The sequence below is a fragment of the Mrakia frigida genome (genome assembly GCF_051309035.1).
Source record: "Mrakia frigida strain ATCC 22029 unplaced genomic scaffold BDY24scaffold_17, whole genome shotgun sequence".
Lineage (NCBI taxonomy): Eukaryota > Fungi > Basidiomycota > Tremellomycetes > Cystofilobasidiales > Mrakiaceae > Mrakia > Mrakia frigida.
In genome coordinates, this window is record NW_027481264.1 from 37,434 (window position 1) to 58,870 (window position 21,437).

A 21,437-nucleotide genomic window follows, 5' to 3' on the forward strand; every position below is an offset into this window, starting at 1 on the left:
AGCAAAGACGGAATCGACCTCAGATCCTACAGCGAGATATCGAAGCTTCTCCCTGAGGTGTCAAAACGACAAACGGCGAAGATCTGCGTACGAGAAAGCGAAGAAAAGACATGATCAGCATCGCCTCTCGATCTCCTCCTTCCATCTCTCCCCAAATGTCACTTCTCTCCCTTCGCATCCTACTCCTGCTCGCTCTCGACTCACCTGAACTCCTTTCGTGCATCCGGAGCGTGCAGACCTTCGGCGTTCAGCGATCTCGGGCTCGAGAAGTTGGACGAAAGAGGGGGAGAAGATCGATGATGGACGTTTGGGATCACTTCGAGCTCAGCCTCAGCTTCGCCTGTCATCAAAAAGAAGAGCTGGTCGTCAAGCAGTGAAGTTTTGAGTCCGAGCAGACAACGCCCTCTCTCTCTGTTTCTCTAGAGTCGCAAACGTAACCCTCAGCTTGTCCGAGATGTTGATTGGACGCTCTTCGCCCGCGTCGAGAGTCGACAACCCTTCGACGCGTCGCCTTCTTTCTCACTTTCCTTGTTCAGTCCTTTCGTTTTCTCACAAAAGCATAAATAGACGTCACACTGGCAGAAAATCACTTTCCATCAGTAGTATGAACCGATGACAAGCTAAACGAAGAAGGCTGGAGTCTCTTCCGGTGGAGTCGACGACGACGTGGGTGGAGACGAGGGCTTGAGATCCTACAAGAGCGAAAAAAGAGGGTCGAGAAGGTCAGTGTCGGGGTGATACAGACGAAGAGGTGGTTGATGAAGGAGACCGACCTTCTTCAGTTCCGTCAAGGCAGCCAGCATCTCCTCCAGACGCTGCGACGCGAAGTCCCTGACCTGCTTGCCCGAAAACGGCGAGCGACGAAATCAGCTCTCCTCTTCCCAAACCATTCGAAACGATTGAACATATCTCGACTCACCTTCTCCTTCGCCTGATCAGCACTCCTCGCCATCTTCTCCGAATCAGCCTTCCACCGCTCCTCCATCACCCTCCTCGACAACTCCTCGTCCTCTCTCCTCCTCCTCCACCCACCGAACCGCCTCCCTTGGAAATCTCGATCCTTGTTCTCGGCGACGACGGCTTGATTGGACTCGGGTGCGGTGACGGTGGAAGAGGGAGGGGAAAGGGAGTAGGATCTTGACTCGCACCAGGAGGAGGAGGAGCAGGAGTGTCGAGGAGAGTTGATCCACCAGAGGGTTGCTGCTGATCCGAGGGCGAACTGTAAGAGTGAAGACGAGTTGTTAGCATCGTCTTCGTTTTCGAGAAGAGGGAAAAGAGGCTAGAGAAAGAGACGACTGACCCAAACGATCCTCCTCGGAGCTCGTTTGAATCCTCGACCGGCGTTGATGTATATCGGACCTGGAGCGACGACGGGGTGAGGAGCTGCTGCTGGAGGAGCGTGGAATCCATGGGGTTGCCAGTAAGGGTTGTTGTAGTGAGAGACGACGGATGTTGGGATCATGATTGAGTGGTTGGGTCCAGGGTGAGAGGGAAGGACGCTGGGCTGGAGGTTTGGGTCGGTTGTGGTTGTTGGAAGAGAAGGAGAACGCGGTTTCCAGTTTATGTAGCTTGGGGAAGACCGAGACGAGTACGACTTAACGGCAAGGAGGAAAGAGAAGAGAGTCAGCGCTGAGGTGGACGCGGAAAGAAAGGAAGTTCCGTGCCGAAATGAAGACGCGTCGCGTCTCGGACAGCAGCCGAGGAAGGAGAGTTCGCAGTCGAGGTGACTCGAGCGAACTCACGGATGAAGCATAGGCATAGGGGGTCTTGAGGAGCATGTGTTGGGAGAGTCTGATCACGAGTGACGGTGGGCTGCGAGGGGAAGAGCGGCAGGGGAGAGAAAGTGGGTCGAATCAGCGACGTCGTTCTCTCGAAAACAAGGAGAGGGCAGAAGCCAATTAGTTCGTCGTCGCCTTCGAAGCTCACGACCAAGTTTTGAGAAGAGAAGATTGAGAGTGCGTACAGAGGCGGCGAAGCGACGTCATGTCCTAGACCAGCGAGGGTGAGGTCAAGGTTGAGAACGATGAAAGGGGAGACCCAGAACAGCTCGTTTTCTCTCCAGAGGCGGATCCGATAAAGCGACGTAGGTCTCGAAGTTTGTTAGCCTGCTTTAAAGATGATGAATGCGAGTATGAGAGATCGAATGGGCCAACAGAAAGGAGGGAAGCGAGAGAAGGAGGAGAGTCAGCGTCGGGCATTCTTCGTTCGTCCTTCCATTCTCCGCTTCGAGAGCTCACCCTCTAGGTTTCTTGATGTCCCTTTTCAGTTCCGCCCAAAGGGAGGAAATCCTGCAATCTGTAAAACGTCCATCGAGGGTCGATGCTACTTTTGGAACCCAAAGAACGTGAGCTCGACCTCTCCTCCTTCTCTCCTTCTGTCCTAGCCCTCCGATCCAACCCATCCCAGCTCTTCACCCAGCCCGACCACTCCACACGCATCTCTCTCTCCCCCGACCCTCGGTGTGAAGACGTAGAACCGCATTCAATCCGTCTTCTTCCCAGACCCAGGGATCCTTCCCTTCTCGCTCACTCCTCCTCCTCCCTCGCTCTTCTTCAACTGATCCCTCTGGTCCTCCCTGAACGCAATGGTCACGTATGTCACGAGCACAATGTTGGCGACCACAACAGCGGCGATGGCGGAGTAGGTGGGGTTTCCTGAGCAGGAGGAAGGAGAAGGGAGAGAAGGAAGGAGGGAGATGTGAGCTTCGACCTCATTCGGATCTTCCTCCTTTGAGACGTCCTGGGAGAGCTCGGACTGACCGTCAAAGAGATACCAGTTGGTCGAGAAGTAAGTCCCTATGGGTGCGAGAGCCATGGCGAGAGAGAAGAAGACGAGCTTGAGGAGGACGGCAGAGTTGCTATGGAAAGAAGGTCGAGGAAGCGATGGTCAGCTCCGATGCTCTCCTCTTCTCAAATGATCAGTAGAAGCAGAGAGACTCACGCATCCAGATCCGCCTGTGAGAGTTTGCCTACTTGAGCCATTTTGGTTTGAGTGTCGAAACGAAAGATGGGGAAGGGAGGGGAGTGTGAGGGTTGCTGGAAGGAGAGAGGGAAGTCGAGCTCGAAAGGAAACGTCGAAGGTCGAAACGAGGGTCGTCAAAGCTGCCACGCGTCTCTTTGCTCTCCATTTTCCTCGCAATACCAAGTCCATAATCTATCAAAGACATCCATCCAACCAGAAAGCGCAAACTGAACCCAAAAGACGGCCACCCTCCCGCTCCCTCAGCCTCCAAACTTGAACTTCTCGACTCCCTTCGTCCCCTCGATCTTGATCATGTAAAGATCCCCTCCCTCGGGGAACTTCCCTACCAGATCCTCCTCCCCAGAGGCTTCACAGCTGGCGGTGGTAACGTAGAGCTCGTCGAGGTCCTTGCCTGGAAAAGAAATCGAAAGTAGAACCGAAAGTGAGCTCGAGTCGCGACGCGTTCTTTGTCGAGTCCAGTTTCAGCGAGACTCACCTCCAAAGATGCAACAAGTGATGTTCGCCGCTTTTGGGAATCTGACCTCCAATCCTATAGATCCATCAGAGTTGTACTTCACGACTCGAGAACCTGCACGAATTCCAACCGAAGTCAGCTTTGCTCTCGCGCCCCTCTCCCTCCTCTCTGGCGCGTCGCACTCACTCTTCCACCTAGCCACCCAAACACACCCTGCCTGATCCATCGTCAACCCATCAAAAGTCCCTCCATCCATGAACGTGTCCTTCGCAAACTCTCGTCGATTCGAGATCCCTCCCGTCTCGAGGTCGTAATCGAACGCGTTGATGGACGATCCAGCGGCAGAATCAACGAAGTAGAGGGTCTTGTCGTCCGGGGACCAACCGGTTCCGTTCGAGCAGGAGATGGGTTCGAGAAGGATGGAGGAGGTGAGGTCGGAGTTTACTGAGTAGAGCTCTGTGTCGAGTCAAAGAGGGAGGGAGGGCAGGGAGGTGAGCTCGCCGAGCGCTCTTTCTTTCTTCTCCTCTCTCCTCTCTTTTCGTTCGTTTTGGACTCACGAGCGCCTCCCTTCGTCTGACTCATTGTCCCCGTCACGAACCTCCCCTTCCTATCTACGACTCCATCGTTGAACCTATCGACCTCTCCATACTGGACTCCTTCAGGGATAGGGGAAGCCACGGGGATGAGCTCTCCAGGCGAAGAAGGGGAGGTGAAGCAGATGGAGCGTTCGACTCCAGCGACGAAGGATCCTGGGTGATTGGCTCGGAGAGCTATCGAACCGATCTGCGGGTGGAGGAGAGCGAGGTGCGTGAAAGAGACGGAGTCAGTTGAGCAAAGAAAGGACGAAAGGGAGGGAGGAGCAAAAAAAGACGAAAGAGCGAGCTCACCCGTTTCGGACCGTAAGATTGGACTGAATGAGCTTTAGTTGAAGGATTGAAGGTATGAATTTCTCCCTGATACATCCCAGTAGTCCAGCACATCCAAAGGTCAGCTCTCTATGCTCTCTACCTCTTAACAGAGCTCTCGAGGACTGACCTTCTCGATATCAACCCAATTGACGACTCCGAGATCCGAATCCCACAAAGGTCCTTCTCCGAGAATGTTCTGGCATCGCAAGATGGGTTCGCCGGCGGTAATCTATACGACCAAGGAGTCAGCTTGAGTGAAGGTAAGAGAGAGAGAGGCAAGGGACGAACAATGGGATGAGAGGACATGGTTGTTTGAAGGAGGAGGGAGAGATGGCCCGGTTTCCGTTGAAGCTTGGTTTTGACTCGGAGCTTTCCCTATTCGAGCTGTTGAGTCCGAGGAGGGGAGCAAAGAGAAAATGTGCATGCAGAGAGACCAAAGAGTAGAGCAACGTAGTGAACAACAAGAGAGAAAGTGCGAAAATAAATGCAAGGAAAGAAGATCGAGACAGCCAGAAAAGAAATCAACCAAACGAGATCGCGTCGCGTCCTTGCCCTCCTCCACCCCCATCATTTACAACCCAAAGTTCCCCTCCTTCACCAACTCCACTACTTCCATCATCGCTTCCACTCCAGCCAGATGCACCGGCAACCCTCCTCCCGCTCCTCCCTCCTTGCTCCCAGCACCAGCTCCGTTCCTCTCCCTCCCCAACACATCCAGAGCATGGAAGCTCCTCGCCAGTTCCCTCCTGAAGTCCGAAATAGCTGAAATCTGACTGCTCGTGGGAGAGGCGAACTGTAGTAGGTGGTGAACAGCGAAGGAGGTGACGAGGGACGGTGCTGAAGAAGAGATGAGAGCGTTGGAAGACGAGGAGGAAGAGGTGAGGGTCGGGTTGGGAGGGATGTTGAGGATTGCGAAGGACGAGAGGGCGAGGATCTCTTCTTCTTCTCGGGGTGAGGAAGGGGACTGGATAGGAAGGATCGGGATGGAGAGGGAAGAGATGGGGTGGTCGTCCGAAGGGGTCGAGTAAGGTCTTCGGTGGTTGGGGAAGAGGGCGAGGGAAAGTTGGGAGACGTCGAGGAAGAAGGCTTGCTTCGAGGCCTGGGAGGGAAGGTCCGAAGTGGGCTTGGAAGCCGAAGAAGGAGGGGCGAAGGGAGTGGGAGGATCCATAACGAAGGGAGGGTTGGACGACCGTTTCGAGCAGGTGAGGAAGACGTGCAGGGGAGACGCGTGAAGAGGGACTCGTTGAGAGAGGAGGTTATCCCAAGCTGTACGATCATAAAGCAATGATACGAAGCGAGTCAGTTTTGGCCTTCGACGAGGAAGAGGACGAGAAGACGCGTCGAAAAGGAGTCCTGATCTCGACGCGTCGAGAACGAAACCAAGACTCACCAGTAATCTCATTCCAGGACATCAAACCACTCTTACAAACCACCAGTCTCCACTCCACATCCGCCGTCTTGGCCAAACCCATCGCAAACGCCCAAACCCTGGCCACCACCCTCTCCCAACAGAACCTCACCTCCAACCTCCAAACCTTCGTCTCCTGCTTCTGCCCTCTCTCGTCCACCACCATCGCAACCAACCACTCCCCATTCGGCGAGATCCCATAGCCCAAATGCAAAAACGAGTGCCGATCCAGAAGATTGAGCGTCGGAGGAGGCCAAGTGAGGGTAAACTGCATCTCGGGTGTCTTCGTTCGAGCGAGGTGGTAGGCTGGGTGAGAGATGGAGGAGGTGACGTTGGAGTTGAAGGAGGAAGAGGAAGAGGAGATGTCGTCTTCGGGGAACATTCTTCGAGGGATGAGCCGATCGATCTGGCGTGGGAGTCGGTCGTACATTGCGAGGGCTGTTCGTTCGAGGGAGGCGAGGGAGGAAGGGGAGGAAAGAGAGGAACCTTCTTCCTCGATGACTTGGGCGAGGGAGACGGTGTGGAAGATGAGGCGGTTGGACGAAGAAATTGAGGTGGAGGAGGAGAGTTGAGCTTGGACGTCTCGAAGGGAGAAGGTGGAAGATTTGAGGCCTCGAGGTGCGACGAGGTAGACGACGATGTGAGGGACGGAGGTGCCGAGTTCGGAGAGGATGGTACCTGTGGAAAAGAGGGAAGATGTACGTATCAGTTAAGGTTCGAAGAAAAAGCGGACGAAAGGAAAGCAGACCGAACCAAGCGCGTCCGAGAACCCAGCCTGAGTGAACGGCAGCAACCCTCCAACAACGCTGCTCGCCGATCCAACGACGTGTTTCCCTAGACCTCGAGACTATAACACGAATCAGAATCCGGACGAAGAGTCAGCTCGAGCTTCAGCCTCACCTCCTCATCAAACAGAACGCGTTTCTCACCTCGTAAGCCGCTCCAACCCGTCCCAACCAACTCGCAACCTTCGCATTGATGCTCGGCCCTGACGCCTCGAACAGAGCGAAAGCCAACACATCCTTCCTCCCTCCTATAGGTTCGAGACCAATCCTGTCCCAGAACCGAATCGCAGCTGGAGAGACCTTGACGACGGCGGACTGATGACCGATGGAGAACTGAGGCGGGTTGAGGGACTCGACGGCGAGAGGGGAGGGAGAAATTCCGGAGCCTGCAGTTACAAGAGAATGGATACCGTCAGTGGATGGTCTCAAAGCTCAAAGAGGAAGAGGAGTGGGGCTAAGCTCACCTTGAAGATGGGCGAGAGAAGCGAGAGTTCGAGGAGCTGAACTCGACGCGTCGTGCTGGTCGATCGACTTGAGGGATCTTCGAACGAGTTCGGCGTCTCCGAGAAGCACTGGAGGAGAAAGAACAGAACAAGAAAGAAAGGCGTTAGCGATTTGGTTGCGAGTTCCGTTCGGACGAGCACAAAGCCAACGCGTCGAAACGTCAGACTCACCAGTTTCCCCTCCTTCCGTCCCACTCTTTCTGCCCGTCACTCCCCTCCTCAGCTCCCCTCCAATGACGGGATTCTCCACCGCCTCCCTAGCCAACCAATCCGCCAGCATCTCGATATCCAACTGCGTCGTCTCCTTCGGCGCAGACCCACTCGGGGGACTCGTCGGTGTGGGAGCCCAGGCAGGCGTAGCAGCAGCAGCTGGTGTTGCTGCCGACGAAGGAGTGGGTGTCGGATGAGTAGAAGCGAAGTGGTGGTGAGGGAGAGGAACCATCGACGGTGGGAGGGAAGGGTAGACGCCGAAGAAGGACGAGGAGAGCAAGTCCAGGCCGACGAGAGGTTCTGCTTCTGATCGATGATTGTGGTGGTGAGCGTGAGGGTGGTGAAAAGATTCGGGTTTGACGTCCAGTCCGAGGATGGTGGGTAGGCCGAGGTTCGAACGGCCCAGGCGGTCGGTTCCCTCTCGGTCGTCTCGATCTGAATCGTCGCCTCGGTCTTCGTCGTCGCTTCGAGGTCCATCGTCCGAGTCCTGGAGGAAGATACTGTTCGAGATCCGAAGTCGTCGACCGAGCTCGTTGGGGAGCCTGGAGATCTCCTTCGAGGAGGGTCGTTTCCGCTTCGACGACGACGACGAAGTCTCCTTGAGACGTTGGATGATTCCGAGTTTGGGATTCGAGAGTTGATCGTAGAGGGTTCGAAGTTGTTGATCGACGGTCCCTGCTCCTCCTTCCGAAGGTTGCTGGTGAAGAGAAGGGAAGAGCGGAGGGAAAGGAGTCGGAGGAAGTTTCTGCGTCCAAGGGGGTAGGAGGGATTTGACGTGATGTTCGAGTTTCCGTTTCTTCGACGACGCGTCGACGCTCCTCTGAGTCTGACCTGCACTCCTCCATCCTCGTCTCCTCGTCTGCTCGACCATCTCCTCCTCCTCCGAAACATAAACAGGGATCGCAAACTTCCCTCGCTCGTACTTCTCATCCGCCAGAGCATGCGAGCTCCCGAACGTGATGGCGTCGAAGCCAGGAGGAGCAAACGTCGACCTTGACGTCCCACTCGCTGAGGGTGCTCCTCCCACGTCTCCCTCCTCCCACTCCTCATCCACCTCCAACAGATCCTCCTCAATCTCTACGAAAGGCGAGAACGGTGTCTTCGGCGTCTTGGGGGTCCGACCTTGATGCGCCCACGACGCGGGCGAGGCAGCGACGAGTTGGTTGTTCGCTGAACCTGGGGAAGCGTGTTGAGGGAGAGGAGTGGTAGATTGAGGGAAGATGTGCATGTTGAGAGGGGAGGTGAAGGCCATGTCGGCATCGAGGGAAGGGGAGAACTGGTTCGATGGACCGCCGGAGGGTGGAGGAGGGAGGAGGTGGTTGGGTAGAGGGGAGAGGGAGAAGTTTTGATCCGTTAACGACGCGAGGAGATCCGGAGCGTTGCTGAGGTTGAGGTCGTTGTTCGAGTCGTCTTGAACTGCTCCGACGAATGAAGAGGGACCGTCGAGTAGAGGAGCCGAATTGAAGAAGTCGAAATCATCGTCGTCGACCTCCTCTCCCCAGGTGTCGTCTGCTCGATCCCTTCCTAGTCCGAACGAGCCAGCCGAGCCTCCTCCTCCTCCTCCAGCATCGAAGTCCGGACCTGACCAGGACCAGTCCATGAGATCCGGCTGAGCAACCTGAGGTTGAGCGTTGGCGGCGACGTTCGAAGACTGCTGAACGGCGGGAGGCGACGGAGATCCCCAGAGGTCGTCCGAGTCACCTGGAGGCGAGAGTTGCTGAAGGGCCTTTCCCGAGTTATCGTCGAGTCCAGAGGTTCCTGCAGCAGCGGCGAGCTCGTCGACTTCCTTCTTCCGACGCTCTCGTTCTCGTTCCTCCTCGACCCGTTCCTTCTCCTTCTCCCTCTCTCGAACGAGCGTCTCGAGGTAGACTCCGGACGCGAGAGCGATTTCGTCGATGAGGTCTGTTGATACCGATGGTTGCTGCTGGGTCGATGCGGATGAGGAGATGGAGGAGAGTCGAGCTGAGGAAGAGGTGAGAGAGTTCCAAAGACTTGAGAGTCGCGACGAGCCGAGGACGAGGGAGGGCAAAGGTTTGGGTTGAGTGGCTGGGTTTCGATGCGACTTGTGGATGTGATGAGAGGAGGAAGTTGCTGAGGACGGAATGGTTCGAGAGGTGGTTTGTTTTGCTGAAGACGAAGGAGCTGAGGAAGCCGAATCGACGAGAACGAGACACGCCGGCCACGAAACGAGGGTCCCTCCTCCTTCCTCGTTCGACCCTCCCTCTCCTCCGATCTTGTCCTTGTTCCCCATCGGACCTTCTCCTCCTCCTCCCAGCTGAGAGTTGCTCGGCAGTAGCGACTTCTTCGACGACGACGGAACCCAACAGACGATCCAATCTCCGGGTCGCCTTCGCTCCTCTGCTCGAACTCCTCGACCTTCGAGACCCTGCCAGAACGACTTCTCCTCTGCTGTGCGAGACTCGGACGACGAAGTGGAGGACGTCCGAACGAAGATGGCTTTGGTTGCGAGTGGGAGAAGAACGATGTTGGTTCCCAGGGGAGGAGGTGGGGACGAGAAGTGAGGTTGAGTTGGGAAGGGGAAGAAGGGGATCCGACGAGCTCGAGGCGTGAGGAGGATGAGGTTGGGAAGGACTGTGAGGGTGAAGGTGAGGAGGAGAACGGTTCTGCGAGACACCACATGTAAGGACAACTCTTGTCAGCACGAAGAAAAGCTCAAAAAGATCGAACCTTTCGAAAACTGACCTGAATGCCGACACCTTCCAACAATCTCCCCACTCTTCTCCTTTCCTCCCTCCATCGTCGCTCCCTCCTCCTCCAGGTTCCGAGACGATGACTCCCTCTCCGTATCGAATCCCTCCTTGCTCTCCAGCTGTCATTTCCTCGAGAATGGCTTCCTTGGCGGCTCGGAGGAAGGTTGGGTACGCTGGGACGAGGTGAGGATGAGGTTTCAGCGGGGAGACGTTGGGTGAGGTGAAGGATGCTGGGAGTTTGGAGAGGTCGATGGATGGAGCCATGGAAGGAGGCAGTGGTGGTGGGTAGATGGAGGAAGGACTGAATTGACCGGAAGAGGATTCTGCAAAGAGGGAAGACGGGTTGGGTCGTGTGAGATCAGCTCGAGCTCTCCTCCTCCTCCCCTTGATAACGAGGGACAAACTCACCTTGTAGACCTTCCCACTTGAAAGCCTTGAGCTGCTTGAAGAGATGTTCCCCTTGACTCTCTAGTTGACCTTCTTCTGGTTGTTCTTCTTCGAATTCCGAGCTGATTGCGAAGATCCATAGCTCTCCGGACGAGTCTGCTCCTGTTTGGCCTCCTGGAACGAATCCATCGAGCGAAGCTGGACTCGGATGCTGGATGTCGAGAGGTCGAAGTTGAGGATCCGAGGAGGACGGTGGAGGAGAAGGGGCTGTGATTGCGAGGAGGGAAGAAGAGAGGATCGAAGGGGATGAGTCCGGGTTTGTTGAAGAGGAAGGACGACGAGCTTGACGTCCGATCTCGAGGAGAGAACGTCGAGCTGCCTCGAGAGTTTGAATCCCAGTTTGACTCCATGTAGAAGCAGAGGGAAGAGGAGGAGGAGGAGGAGGAGGAGCGAGTTTGGACGTCGAAGCTGTTGGTTGATCCTTATCGTTGAAGGAATCCTGCTGGTTCGAGATTGGTTGGGGAGCTGAAGGAGGAGGAGGAGGAAGGGAGGAAGGTCGAAACGACCTCCACCGAACCAGAGGTTGAGCCGGAAGAGCGAGACTAGCGTACTCTATACTCGTATCTCCCGATAGACTGAAGAGAGGAGGCGAGGGAGGTGGAGGGATGGAGGGAGAGCCGTGGGAAGCGAGTCCGTGGTGGGAAGGAGGGGAGGAGTGCGACACCGACGTCGTCGCCAGTTTGGACGTCGAAGGAGACCCAGGAAAAGGTCGAGGTGGTATAGGAGTCGACATGGAAGCGGGAGAGGGGAGGGAAGGGAAGAAAAGAGCTAAGACCGATCCATCTCAGAGAGGGAAGAGAAGGTGGATGTTGAGAGGTCAAAGGAAGGAGGGGAAGGAGCTCGACCTCTCCGCTACTCCGAAGACCCTCTCTTCTCTTCGAACTCAATTTTCCCTTTTGTTCTCTCAGAGTTTCTCAGATCGGCTACAGACTTAGATCGAATCAAAAAGATATCCGGAAACACATAAAAAAGGAGCACATCGAAACGAATCACAACCGAAACAAGAGAAAGAGCTCAACGCTTGAGCTCGCTCTCTTCTTCCCTCTCTCCGCCCTCCATCAAACGGAGACCCTTATCGCTTGAAGATGGTGATGAGACTGTGAAGACGCGAACGGCGTTGGGTTAGCCAACGAAGGGCGAAGGCGAACGAGAGGAAGAAACGCGACTCACTCCTCATCCTCGAGAACATGATCCAGTCCGACCTTCTGACCACGAGAGTGCTTCACAGAGGTTCCAAATACCAACGCAGACTTGAAGTTCTTGGCAATCTCCTTGTGAATGGCGTTACACTGGGGTGAAAGAAGGGAGGAGAGGCGGAGGTCAGCTCGAGCTTCGGGGAAGAGAGACGCGTCGTCGAGCAAGGTAGGAAACGTACGCTGTAAGATTCGAGAACGACGTGAAGGATGAAGGAACAAGGACGACGAGTGTTGATGTGCATTCGAAGATTGAAGAGACGAGTGGGGAAAGAGGGTCGGAAAACGGGCGATGGGAGAGCGTGAGAGAGAAACAAAAGAGGACGAGATCGTCAGCGTCCGTCGGACGGTTCAAGAAGGGTTTTGAGAGAAGAAGACAGTATACGCACACTACGAGGAGGGAGAGAAAGTACCGGGAAAGCGGAAGGGAGAGGAACGGAAGAGTCAGCTTTCGTTGTCTTTTAAGAGTTGTCACGTCCAAACGAAACCAAACGCACAATCCTCGACGGTACACTTCGACCTCTTGAGCACGACGGGAGTAGCTGTTTGTAGATAAACGAAGGGAACCTAGGTCAGTGTCCGAGCAAGGAACTGCGAGGAAGACGAGAAGGACGAGAGGAAGAACGAACAGTAATCCGGCATCTTTCCTCGGGGCTTGGTGTAGACTCGCACCAAATCCAGAGCGTCCCAGGCCATCTACGAAGAGGGAAATAGAAGACAGAAGACGGATCAGCGTCGATGAGAGGGAAAGAGAGACGGGAAGCGAGAACGAACCTCAATCAACTCGTCGATGTTCAACCACTGAGTACTCGAGATTGGGCAACTCATAGGGATCTTGTACAAAAGATCCAACTCCTCGATCGAGATGGCGTCAATCTTGTTGAGAACGTACAGAGCGGGAACGTACACCCTGAAGGACGGCGAGGAAGGGAGAAGGTCAGCGGGGAAAGTTCAAGCACGCGTCGCGTCGATCCGGGCTCGAGTAGGGAGACGAGACAAACCTGTTTCCCTCAATCACATCGATGAGATCCTCCAACGTAGCCTCGGGCTGCCTGATAGCGATGTCACACGAGTTGAGCTTGTACTCGGCGAGCACGGCTTTGATCTCGTCTTGGTCGATGTGGGTGAGAGGAACGGTGTTGGTGAGGGAGATCTGCGAAGCAAAGGATGAGTTTACAAAGCATGTCAGCTCGAGAACCAAGGTCAAGTAGATCAAAACTTGGAAAACAGGCGTGGAAGGTCGAGGGACTGTGAGACGGCGTGGGGAGGGAGAGAGGACAGATCGGACGTACACCTCCTCGCTCCTTCTTCTTGACAGTGATCTGCGGAGGCTTCTTGTTCAGACGGATGCCGAAACCTTCGAGCTCGGCCTGAATGATCTTGAGGTCTCCGAGGGGCTTGAGAACGTCGAGAACGATGAAGATGAGCTGAGACGAGGAAGGGAGAAAGGGAGAGGAGAGTCAGCTCCAGTTTCACGTGCTCTACGTGTCTCGAGTCGGTCGGAGAGACGTGAATGATGAGGTCTACTCACGTTGCATGTACGGGCGACTGGAAGGCGACAAGACGGCAACGAGGAGAAAGAGGTCAAAAGCAGGAGAGGGAAGGAAACAGCGGCTGTCAGCTCGAGCCGCGAGAGGCAGCAGAAGGTGTTCCGACCTCGTACGAACCGGCAATAACTTGTCGACCTCGACCCTTTCCGTCCTGTGAGAGTGAAAGAAAGAGAACAGAAGGCGCTGGTGTCAGCCTTCGTTCTTTCGCGTTCTCCGCACTCGAGCTCAGAAGAGAGAAACGAACCTTGGCTCCCTCAATGATACCGGCTGTGGTTCATAGACGACCGAGAGGAAGTCAGCATTAAAAACGAGAGGTAAGTGAAGGCTTTGATATCAAACTAGAACGTACGAAGATCCAACACCTCTGCAGAGAAGGAAAACAAGGAGGGAAAGGTCAGCTCGAGCTCGTTCCTTCCTTCTTGTTCCAGTTGTTCGAGATGAGTCGAGACTCACGAATCCTAGCTCCGTGAACCGTCATGGTTCCAGGGACGGTCGTGAGGGTTGTGAACTCGTACGAAGCAGCCTCCGAGTGGGTTCCAGTGAGCTTGGACATGAGGGTCGATTTACCGACGGAAGGGAACTGGAGAGATCAAGGAGTCAGAGCGACGGGAGGAGGTTGACGGGAGATGGAGAAAGCATACTGGTCAGCCTCAGCTCGTATACTCTCAGATATGGACAGAGGAGATGCAGAGTCGAAAGGGTAGGCGGCAAGGAAGTAAGGACAGGTCGTGCGACTCACTCCAATGAACCCGACTGATGCTACTCCCGTTCTCGCTACATCGAAACCTGCACCAGGTCCTCCTCCACCAGATCCACTAGGAGGAGCGATAAGCTCTCTTTTCAGCTTCGCGAGCTTGGCTGTAGGAAGAAAAGAAAAAAACGAGAGGAGAAGGAGGTGAGTTGGTGACGTCGGAGAAGAAAAGCTCGAGAAGGAAAAGAGCTGAGGAGGAGGAATGAACGAACCTTTCAGTTGACCGAGATGGTAAGATGTAGCCTGAAAGATAGGAAAGACGATGGGAAGCAGAAGAGAGTTAGTAAGAGCGAAAAGGGGGGAAAGGGGGAGCGAGCGAGCGAGGGAGGTGAGGTCGGAGGAGGGAGAGGGAGCAGAGGAAGAGAGAAGCAGCCTCGAAGAGCAGTAAAGTAGACTGACCTTGTTCTTCTGGGTGATGGACATCTCATGTTCCACCTCGGCAATCTTCTGAGCGGTAGTCATTTTGGAGGGAGGGTGGTCGAAGCGATGGGACCTCGAGCTGGAGGAGGGGAGGGAGGAAAGAAGAAGGAGGAGGACGAAGAGCTGGTTGAAGCTGCTGGGTTCTTAGAGGATTCTTGAAGAGTCCTGTAGTTGGGTCGAGGGGGAGCTGACGAGCCGGAAAGAAGTGGTGAAGCCTGTGAAAGTGGGTTGTTGGCGTTGGGGGAGAAGGGAGGGAGGAGAGGTCAGTCGGCGACGATTTTGAGCGAGCAGGCTGGAAAAAAAAAACGACTTGACTCTTCCCTTCCTCTCATCAGCATCTTGATGAGATCAGAGGAGTTCCCAGGAGTGGAGGATCATCTGTTCTGATCGTTTTGGAAAATCTAGGCAAACCCACAGCGAGGTTGGGCGACCTCAGAACGCGTCGCAGTTTGAAAGACGATGCTCCCAGAGAAGACATAGGTCGGCTTAGGACGTTGTGAAAGGCTGCGATCATGTACAAGAATATGATAAATATCTCTAGAATTGGTCAATCTATCTATACACCTCTGAACTTGTCCGTTCGTTGAGGAGAAGCGTCGCGAGGGAGAGACGAGAGGGAGACCACGCCATGACGCTTCCGTCGACGATGATTCCTCAACAACGAGGTCAAGGATCTAAAGAGAAGCGAGCTTTGGGTAGGCTGTAGCATCGGAGTCGAGTTGCTTGCTTTGTACGAAAGTAGAGAGATGGAAGAGGTTAGAAGAGAGAAGCGAAACAGCGAAGTCGAAACGAATCTCAGCACGAATCCCTCTTGTTTCAACTTCCTTCCCTCAACGACGACTCCGACGAAATGCAGGCTGTCAACAATTTTTTCAAGACTCTCGTCGAGCTCATCGGGCCAGGGGCTGTCTCAGTGATCCCAAGGGAGAACGACGGATACGAAGGGACGGAGTACAAAGCGTGGAGACTGGTTTTTGTGAGTCCTCCATCTCCTTCCTTCTTCTCAACGTTGTGACTTCTTGAAGGGATCGTTGGGAGAAGCTGCTCCGAGAGGGCTTGCGACGCCGTTTGTTGCTCATGTCGGGGAGCTCAGATTGTAGCAACCCTTAGGGGATGCTCCGGTTGAGAGCAGGAGAACAGAGACAGGAAGGGAGTCAAGAATCGGTCCGTTTCCGACTCTCCTTCCCTCGAGCTCTCTCCCTCACCCTCGTCTCAAGAAGCGCAACCTCCTGGTAGCGTCGAGACATTCTCGGAGAGTGGTCTTGGAGCTAGGGTGAAGGTGTAGACCTTGGAGGAAGGACTCTCGACGACCGCTCGGTCCCTTCATCCTTTGAGCTCGAGCTCGACTTCCTTCCTTCTCGTTCCGTCACGCTTCGTTCAACCGTAGCTGACCTTCATCTCTCCCTCTCTTCTTCGCAGAGACCTGCTCTCTACAAGTACGAGATCTATCCCATCGCTTTCATCCTCATGTATCTCATCTGGTGGAGAGTTGGCCGGGCGGCCAACAGGGCGAAGGCGAAGGGCTGGTGAGTCTCGCGTCTTGTTTCTCTCTTCCGCTGTCTTTCTCCTCGTTTCCCTTTGCTGGAGTGGGTACTGAGGGACGGGAAGAAGCTGATTGGAACACCTTCAACGTTCCTGAACTTCTCGAGATCCTATGATCTTGTCGGCTGACTCTTATTTCCGACCTTCCTCACCTAGGCTCGACTCTGCCCTCCCTATCCTCGAGAAGAACTTCACTCTGCTTGCACCCAACCCTAAGGAGGAGAAGTTCCCTCTCATTGCCGACGGATCCGATGCTTTCCTCTCGTACGCTTCAGGACGACGAGGCACGCTCGGAATGCACACCACGATCTCCCTGGCGAGCTCGAACTTCTCCTTCCTTCAGTTCCGACTCAAGGCTAACGACAACCTTGTTTCGACCTGTTACTTTTTCAGATCGCTCGACATGACCCCCTCACCTTGATCTACAACCACCTCATCTCGCCTCTCATCGACCTTACCTCCTCGACTCCCTCCGACACTCTCACCATCGCCGTCTCTCTTCGACCCGAGTCCAACCCTTCGGCAAGCACTAAAGCTTGGGGAGTCTCACTCGTCGGAGACCCTGCTGGAGATACTGGAGCTGGATTGAGGACTGGTACTTGGGGAGTTCTGAGGAAGGAGGGTTTGAACGAGAGGAGGAGGGGACGATGGGATCTGGTGAGTCTCGAAAGCCCGTTTTCTCCTCTTTCTCTCGGCCTCGGGAGAGACCCTCGAACTTACATCGTTCGAGAGCTCACCTTGACGAGGATGTTAGAAGGGTTGATGGAGACTGATTGTACCCTCTTGCCTTTCCTTTGACGCGTCCAGTCTTTCCCTCAAATCCAACCCGATTCGACTCTTCCCGCCATCGCCGATACCTTCGCCGTCCTCTCCGAGTCCTTCGACATCACCACTGCTCTCCTCGCTCCCTCCACTGCCGGAGGATCAGGTCTCAAGGAGATCTTGGAGGATGCTGAGTCTAGCTCGGTTCTCAGGTCTCTCGTCGTGAGTTAATTTCTTCGTTCCCTCTCATCCACCTTCCCTCCTCGTTCTGACCCGTCTCTTTTCTTCCACAGATCTCCGACCTCCCCGCCTACAAGCCCTACTCCCCTCTCCCTCATCCTTCTCCTCTCACCATCACCGTCGTCCTCGCTCTCCCTCCTTCTACCCCAGCCGGAGTCGCTTTGACCACCGCCTACCTTCAAGTCCTCTTCAACCTCACCGATCTCCTCACTCCCTCCACCGGAGTCTTCCCTCTCACCAACATTAAGCCCGACACCGTCAGGAAGATGAGGAAGGTCCGAATCGAGTCGTGGAAGGAGATCAAAGAGGCCTACTCGAAGGAGCACGTCCCTGTCGCTGGAACTGCCGCCGCGAAGGAGGGCGAGACGAAGGATGCGGCGACGACGACGGCTCCTGCGACGAGGGAGTACGTCGAGTGGAAGGACGACGACGAGAAGAAGCCCAAGAAGAAGCCTAACGCTGCTGAGAGGAAGGCTGTGAGTTTTCGTTCTACTTGCCTTCTTGTCTCGCGTTAGTTCGTTTCTTTCAGATGACTGACTCGTCCCTTTCTTTCCTTGATCTTGTAGGTTGAGGAGATGGAGAGGAGGAAGAAGGAGAGGAAGGAGAAGATGAAGGGGAGCAAGTAGTCTGGAGATGAGTCGGTGCGGATCGAGACAACAAAAAGGGAAAGACCGTCAGAGTCGGAGAAGAAGGGAGGACGGAACGTCGAATGTCGACGCGTCTCTGGTCAGCTTAATTCGAGAAGAGGGAGGTATGCAGATCTGTAAATAGCTTAGTATATAATGTTATACCAATACTGCGGCTAACGACAGTGGAAAGTGAACGAGATCGTCGAGGTGAGGAGGAAAGCGACGGGCGAGAGGACGCGTCGTGGTTTGTCTCGTCGAACGACCACCCGTATCGATGTACGCCTTGTTTGAAGGTCTTGTGACCAAGAAGAAAGAGATCATACACCTTCTGGGCTTCTCTGATTCGAACCTTTATTCGACTTCAGCTCGGTCTCCCAGGTCGGATAGACGCGTCGCCAGTTCGAACCTCACGCTCCCTTGCTCTCAAGTCAGCAGCTTCGAGGTCGACCTCACGATGAGTAGGATTTTTGCTTACGTATTCACTCCTTATATGTGATTCAACTATAGTTTCACAACTCGGTCCCTTCTCGCTGCATCGTGGATCGTCGTCTTCCTTTTCGTTTCCGTCGTGCTGTGGTGAAGAAAAGCATTGTCTCCGAATTTCGTTGCCTCGCATAAAGGGAAATCATGGATGGCTCTGTTCCCTCCTCGAGAAAGTATGGTTTCGTCAAGGCAAAATCAAAGCAAAAAGAAGGGTCAAAAGGAAGAAAGAAGGCTTGTCTGAAACAATTTCCCTCCCGCTCCAGTTTCGGTTCTTTCTAGTAGCGTAGCTTTCACCAGTTTGGATAGGTTGGAATGTAGTCGGTGCTCTGTCCGTAGGTTCGTCGTTTTCATGCACTTTGTTTCTTCTCGAACGAGCATAGCGAAAGATCCGACATTTCGTCTTCTTCGCCTCTTCCTTCGTTTCAGTTCAACCTCCTCTCTCTCCTTTCTCTCCCTCTCCCCCAACTCTCTCGGTCGGCAGCAACCCAAACCGGTACATCGAAACAAAAACAACCCAGGGGTCAAACTCGGAACAAAAGTGAACACAGCGACTCCTCGAAAGCTATCAAAGCCCTCCCCTCTCCCTCCCTCTCAACCAATCTCCTCCCTCCCACCCCCCGGACTCTCCACAATCACACACCCCATCCTCCCAAACCTCTCGCTCAACCCACTCGGCACCTCCAGCCCCAACTTCGGTCGTTCAGGTCGTTTCGATTCCGGAGGAGGTGGAGGGAGTCGGTTCGTTGGTTTGATCGTCTCCTGCGATTCTGGTTCTTCCGCCATCGAAGCTGGTTCGTCCGAAAGATCGTCTGCTATTCCTGCGGAAGTGACGGTGGTGGTAGGAGGAGCGGGGTAGGAGGAAGGTTGACAAGACGGCCCTCCTCTTCCTATGGAGGTTGGATTCGAGTTGGAGTTGTTGGAAGGCGAGGAGGAAGAGAACAGCGATTCGTCCTCTTCTGGTTCGTCGAATTCCTGAGGTTCGTCGTACTGCTGTGGTTCGTCCATCTCCGTCGGTTCCTCCACCTCCTCAGGCTCGTCGTACTGCTGAGGTTCGTCGTATTGCTGAGGTTCGTCGACTTCCTCCGGTTCGTCGAACGTTGCTGGCTCGTCTGAGATCTCGTTGGCGATGATCTCTCCTTGACTGAGTGGAGGAGCGAGGTAAGAAGTTGAAGCGACGGAGGAGGCTGAGGTAGATTTCCGAGCTTGATGGCCTGGGGCGAAGGGTGAGGAGGGAGGGTGGGTAGCAGGAGGGGAGAGGGGAGTGGTTGGGAGGAGAGGTGAAGCGTGAGGGGAGGAGGAGAAGACGGAGGAGTCGATGGAGGAGGTTCGGGAAGAGCGTTTGGAGGCTGTTAGGCGTTTAAACCTGGAAGGAGAGAGAGGGGAGAGAGGACAGGTCAGTCGGATTGTCGAGGAAGAGACACGACGAGAGGAGACGTGAGGGGAGACGAACTTCTGGACTGCTCGGATGACGGCACTGAAAAACGAATAGATGGAACGGGGTCAGTTGCAGTCTTCGTTCGAGAGAGGAAGAAGAATTCCTCGAACTCACAAAGCAGACGAGACACTTCGAACAGCCTTCTTGATTTCCTCAGGCGTGGGTTCCCGAACCATTCGATCTTCGGAAAGGTTGTCCTCCTTACTCGGCAGGTCTGCTTCGCTCATCCAAGGGTGGTTCTGATTTAAAAGCACATCAAAGGCGGATCAGCCTCATTCTTCTCGGAAACGTCAACAGCTCGAACGCGTTAAGACTCACTCGAATCCCATCCACCGTCAGCCGAGCCTCGACGTTCCGATCCAGCATCCCTTGGATGAGACTCGTTTGATGTTCAGGCCAGTGGGAAGGGATCTTGATCCTGAGGGAACAGAACAGGGGAAAGATGGTCAGCGGAAGAGAAGGCGACGCGTCGAAGGAGACGGGAGGGAAAAGGACGAACTCCTCCGTCTTGATGGCCTCGAAAAGTTCCAGAGGGTTGTCGTGAGTGAACGGGAGATGACCAGTGAACATGCAGTAGAGAGTGACTCCTGTAACGTCGAAGAGGAACGGGAAAGTCAGTCGAGCTCGAGCTTCGTTCGACGCGTCGAGAGAGAGGGACGTACCGAGAGCCCAGACTAAGGAAAGCGAGCCAGAAAGTAAGGGATCAGCTCAAGTTGGTTTTGATCGGAAGAAGCTAGACGCATGAACTCACCATCAGCCATCTTCGCTCCCATTTCCTGCCCTCCCTCGACACTCTCGGGACTCATGAACGCCGGACTCCCCATCCCCTTCTTGACTCGATCGTCTCCCTTCCTAGCAAACATCTCCGAGACTCCAAAGTCGCACATCTTGGCGGTCTTCTTGTCGACGGTGAGGAGAATGTTCTCGGGTTTGATCTGCGGGACGAAGGACGAAGTCAGTTCGGTCGTTTCGTCTCGTCTCGTTTCGTCGCAGGAGAGGGAGACGGAGGGTTGGAGTCGAAACTCACATCTCGATGTACCACGTCGTTCTCGTGCAGGTACTCGAGACCCATGAGGACTTGACCGAAGTAGGTTCTGGCGACTGAGAGGTCCATGGGGATGGGATCCAGAGTGGAAGTGGGGAGAGGAAGGTCGAGGAGGATGCCGCCTGGGCAGAACTCGAGGACCTGCGAGTTGAGGCGACGAGGCGAGGTCAGGACGGAAAGAGTTGAAAGAGAGAGAGGTGGCGAGAGAGACGAACCATGAAGATACTATCGCTCAACGGCACGTCGAGGACTTCGTAGAGGTGAACGAGCTGAGAGGGAGGAGGGAGGAGGGAGGACGCGACGAGAATCAGCTCCTTGTCGACGATATAGTACAAGCTAGGGTGCTGAACTCACATTGGGATGATCGAGCTTCTTCATGATGGCGACCTGATCCCAACACGAACATCCAACGAGAGAGAACGAAACGATCAGCTTCAAACCTCGAGCTCAAGCTCAACACTCCTTCCCTCCCTCCCTTCCCTCCGCTGCCTCCAGCCTCCCTCCTCCTCCCTCCCCAACGCAATCTCCCAGACCCTGAAGGCCTACTCACCTCCCTAGCGATCAAACTAATCGGATTCTTATCCGCCTCACTCTCCAACTCCCTCATCACCGTCGATCCAGCTCCTCCTCCCCTGCCCCTCCCTCTTCCTCTCGCATCCGCCATCGACCGCTGTCGAACCTGTTTCCGAAGACGGGCTTTCGAGTATTCTTTGACGGCCTGGTAGACGATTGAGGTCAGCACGAAACGAGAAGGAAGGCGAGCGAGAGGGAGGAGCGTTATCTATACTCCTCCCTCTGCTCGAAGGAAGGGAAGACTTAATGGACGTACGTATTTCACTCCCGTCTGCAGATCGACTCCGAGCTCGACGGTTCCGAACGCTCCTTTGCCCAGTTCGGGTCCGAGGGTGTCTGACGGGAACGAGGGTCAGCTTCTGGGTGAGCTCGTCCTCCCCTTTGCTCTCTCTCTCTCTCTCCCTCC

At 54.8% G+C, this 21,437-nt stretch overlaps 7 protein-coding genes across 7 annotated transcripts; 1 reads left to right on the plus strand and 6 right to left on the minus strand.

The window, feature by feature from the left end:
- Window positions 1-483: 483 nt before the first annotated feature.
- BDY24DRAFT_70105 (uncharacterized protein) lies at window positions 484-1,752 on the minus strand. The gene is made up of 4 exons (XM_076645068.1): window positions 1,301-1,752; window positions 920-1,219; window positions 774-836; window positions 484-692 (listed from the first exon to the last, which is right to left on the minus strand). The coding sequence occupies exons 1-4, from the start codon at window positions 1,460-1,462 to the stop codon at window positions 621-623; spliced, it is 597 nt and encodes a 198-aa protein (XP_076496145.1). The 5' UTR covers window positions 1,463-1,752; the 3' UTR covers window positions 484-620.
- Window positions 1,753-2,058: 306 nt separating this feature from the next.
- On the minus strand, window positions 2,059-2,964 carry VMA21 (Vma21p). Its single transcript, XM_076645069.1, has 4 exons — window positions 2,941-2,964; window positions 2,760-2,857; window positions 2,238-2,654; window positions 2,059-2,105 (listed from the first exon to the last, which is right to left on the minus strand). The coding sequence occupies exons 2-3, from the start codon at window positions 2,812-2,814 to the stop codon at window positions 2,482-2,484; spliced, it is 228 nt and encodes a 75-aa protein (XP_076496146.1). The 5' UTR covers window positions 2,815-2,857; window positions 2,941-2,964; the 3' UTR covers window positions 2,059-2,105; window positions 2,238-2,481.
- Window positions 2,965-3,137: 173 nt separating this feature from the next.
- Window positions 3,138-4,804, minus strand: BDY24DRAFT_70310 (regucalcin). Its single transcript, XM_076645071.1, has 6 exons — window positions 4,633-4,804; window positions 4,472-4,573; window positions 4,324-4,389; window positions 3,994-4,219; window positions 3,458-3,892; window positions 3,138-3,373 (listed from the first exon to the last, which is right to left on the minus strand). Exons 1-6 carry the CDS (start codon window positions 4,648-4,650, stop codon window positions 3,222-3,224), a joined length of 999 nt encoding a protein of 332 aa, XP_076496147.1. The 5' UTR covers window positions 4,651-4,804; the 3' UTR covers window positions 3,138-3,221.
- Window positions 4,805-6,321: 1,517 nt separating this feature from the next.
- On the minus strand, window positions 6,322-11,246 carry BDY24DRAFT_70284 (uncharacterized protein). The gene is made up of 6 exons (XM_076645070.1): window positions 10,370-11,246; window positions 9,954-10,284; window positions 7,212-9,874; window positions 7,002-7,109; window positions 6,682-6,923; window positions 6,322-6,599 (listed from the first exon to the last, which is right to left on the minus strand). Exons 1-6 carry the CDS (start codon window positions 11,139-11,141, stop codon window positions 6,462-6,464), a joined length of 4,254 nt encoding a protein of 1,417 aa, XP_076496148.1. The 5' UTR covers window positions 11,142-11,246; the 3' UTR covers window positions 6,322-6,461.
- Window positions 11,247-11,264: 18 nt separating this feature from the next.
- On the minus strand, window positions 11,265-14,561 carry RBG1 (GTP-binding protein RBG1). The gene is given in 16 exon segments (XM_076640631.1): window positions 11,265-11,505; window positions 11,579-11,697; window positions 12,085-12,088; window positions 12,101-12,143; window positions 12,231-12,297; window positions 12,376-12,511; window positions 12,603-12,754; window positions 12,894-13,028; window positions 13,133-13,149; window positions 13,269-13,302; window positions 13,396-13,418; window positions 13,501-13,515; window positions 13,605-13,731; window positions 13,891-14,009; window positions 14,115-14,145; window positions 14,302-14,561. The coding sequence occupies 16 exon segments, from the start codon at window positions 14,362-14,364 to the stop codon at window positions 11,481-11,483; spliced, it is 1,110 nt and encodes a 369-aa protein (XP_076496149.1). The 5' UTR covers window positions 14,365-14,561; the 3' UTR covers window positions 11,265-11,480.
- Window positions 14,562-15,130: 569 nt separating this feature from the next.
- On the plus strand, window positions 15,131-17,662 carry BDY24DRAFT_390264 (CCDC47 family protein). The gene is made up of 7 exons (XM_076640632.1): window positions 15,131-15,298; window positions 15,742-15,848; window positions 16,021-16,180; window positions 16,258-16,521; window positions 16,672-16,848; window positions 16,920-17,342; window positions 17,433-17,662. The coding sequence occupies exons 1-7, from the start codon at window positions 15,173-15,175 to the stop codon at window positions 17,490-17,492; spliced, it is 1,317 nt and encodes a 438-aa protein (XP_076496150.1). The 5' UTR covers window positions 15,131-15,172; the 3' UTR covers window positions 17,493-17,662.
- Window positions 17,663-19,523: 1,861 nt separating this feature from the next.
- Window positions 19,524-21,065, minus strand: BDY24DRAFT_341129 (serine/threonine-protein kinase; the record flags this gene model as incomplete). The annotated part of the gene is made up of 8 exons (XM_076637430.1): window positions 19,524-19,652; window positions 19,732-19,824; window positions 19,894-20,000; window positions 20,153-20,348; window positions 20,441-20,599; window positions 20,674-20,727; window positions 20,813-20,845; window positions 21,009-21,065. The coding sequence occupies 8 exons, from the start codon at window positions 21,063-21,065 to the stop codon at window positions 19,524-19,526; spliced, it is 828 nt and encodes a 275-aa protein (XP_076496151.1).
- Between the last annotated feature and the right edge of the window lie 372 nt (window positions 21,066-21,437).

Excerpts from the sequence above, each read along its gene's own strand:
- BDY24DRAFT_70105 (XM_076645068.1), bottom strand. The coding sequence starts at position 1,462 with ATGATCCCAACATCCGTCGTCTCTCACTACAACAACCCTTACTGGCAA. Across the intron at positions 837-919 it reads CTGATCAGGCGAAGGAGAAG|GTCAGGGACTTCGCGTCGCA; the intron begins GTGAGTCGAGAT and ends TCGGGCAAGCAG. Across the intron at positions 693-773 it reads CCTTGACGGAACTGAAGAAG|GATCTCAAGCCCTCGTCTCC; the intron begins GTCGGTCTCCTT and ends TCGCTCTTGTAG.
- VMA21 (XM_076645069.1), bottom strand. The coding sequence starts at position 2,814 with ATGGCTCTCGCACCCATAGGGACTTACTTCTCGACCAACTGGTATCTC. Across the intron at positions 2,655-2,759 it reads CAACTGGTATCTCTTTGACG|GAAACCCCACCTACTCCGCC; the intron begins GTCAGTCCGAGC and ends CCTCCTGCTCAG.
- BDY24DRAFT_70310 (XM_076645071.1), bottom strand. Across the intron at positions 4,390-4,471 it reads ATTGGGTTGATATCGAGAAG|GGAGAAATTCATACCTTCAA; the intron begins GTCAGTCCTCGA and ends GGGATGTATCAG. Across the intron at positions 3,893-3,993 it reads TCAGACGAAGGGAGGCGCTC|AGCTCTACTCAGTAAACTCC; the intron begins GTGAGTCCAAAA and ends GACTCGACACAG.
- BDY24DRAFT_70284 (XM_076645070.1), bottom strand. The coding sequence starts at position 11,141 with ATGTCGACTCCTATACCACCTCGACCTTTTCCTGGGTCTCCTTCGACG. Across the intron at positions 7,110-7,211 it reads GACGGAAGGAGGGGAAACTG|TGCTTCTCGGAGACGCCGAA; the intron begins GTGAGTCTGACG and ends TTTCTCCTCCAG. Across the intron at positions 6,924-7,001 it reads TTCTCTCGCCCATCTTCAAG|GCTCCGGAATTTCTCCCTCC; the intron begins GTGAGCTTAGCC and ends TTGTAACTGCAG.
- RBG1 (XM_076640631.1), bottom strand. The coding sequence starts at position 14,364 with ATGACTACCGCTCAGAAGATTGCCGAGGTGGAACATGAGATGTCCATC. Across the intron at positions 13,732-13,890 it reads CATCAGTCGGGTTCATTGGA|TTCCCTTCCGTCGGTAAATC; the intron begins GTGAGTCGCACG and ends TGATCTCTCCAG. Across the intron at positions 12,298-12,375 it reads ACATCGACGAGTTGATTGAG|ATGGCCTGGGACGCTCTGGA; the intron begins GTTCGTTCTCGC and ends CCCTCTTCGTAG.
- BDY24DRAFT_390264 (XM_076640632.1), top strand. The coding sequence starts at position 15,173 with ATGCAGGCTGTCAACAATTTTTTCAAGACTCTCGTCGAGCTCATCGGG. Across the intron at positions 16,181-16,257 it reads TGCACACCACGATCTCCCTG|ATCGCTCGACATGACCCCCT; the intron begins GCGAGCTCGAAC and ends TTACTTTTTCAG. Across the intron at positions 17,343-17,432 it reads ACGCTGCTGAGAGGAAGGCT|GTTGAGGAGATGGAGAGGAG; the intron begins GTGAGTTTTCGT and ends TTGATCTTGTAG.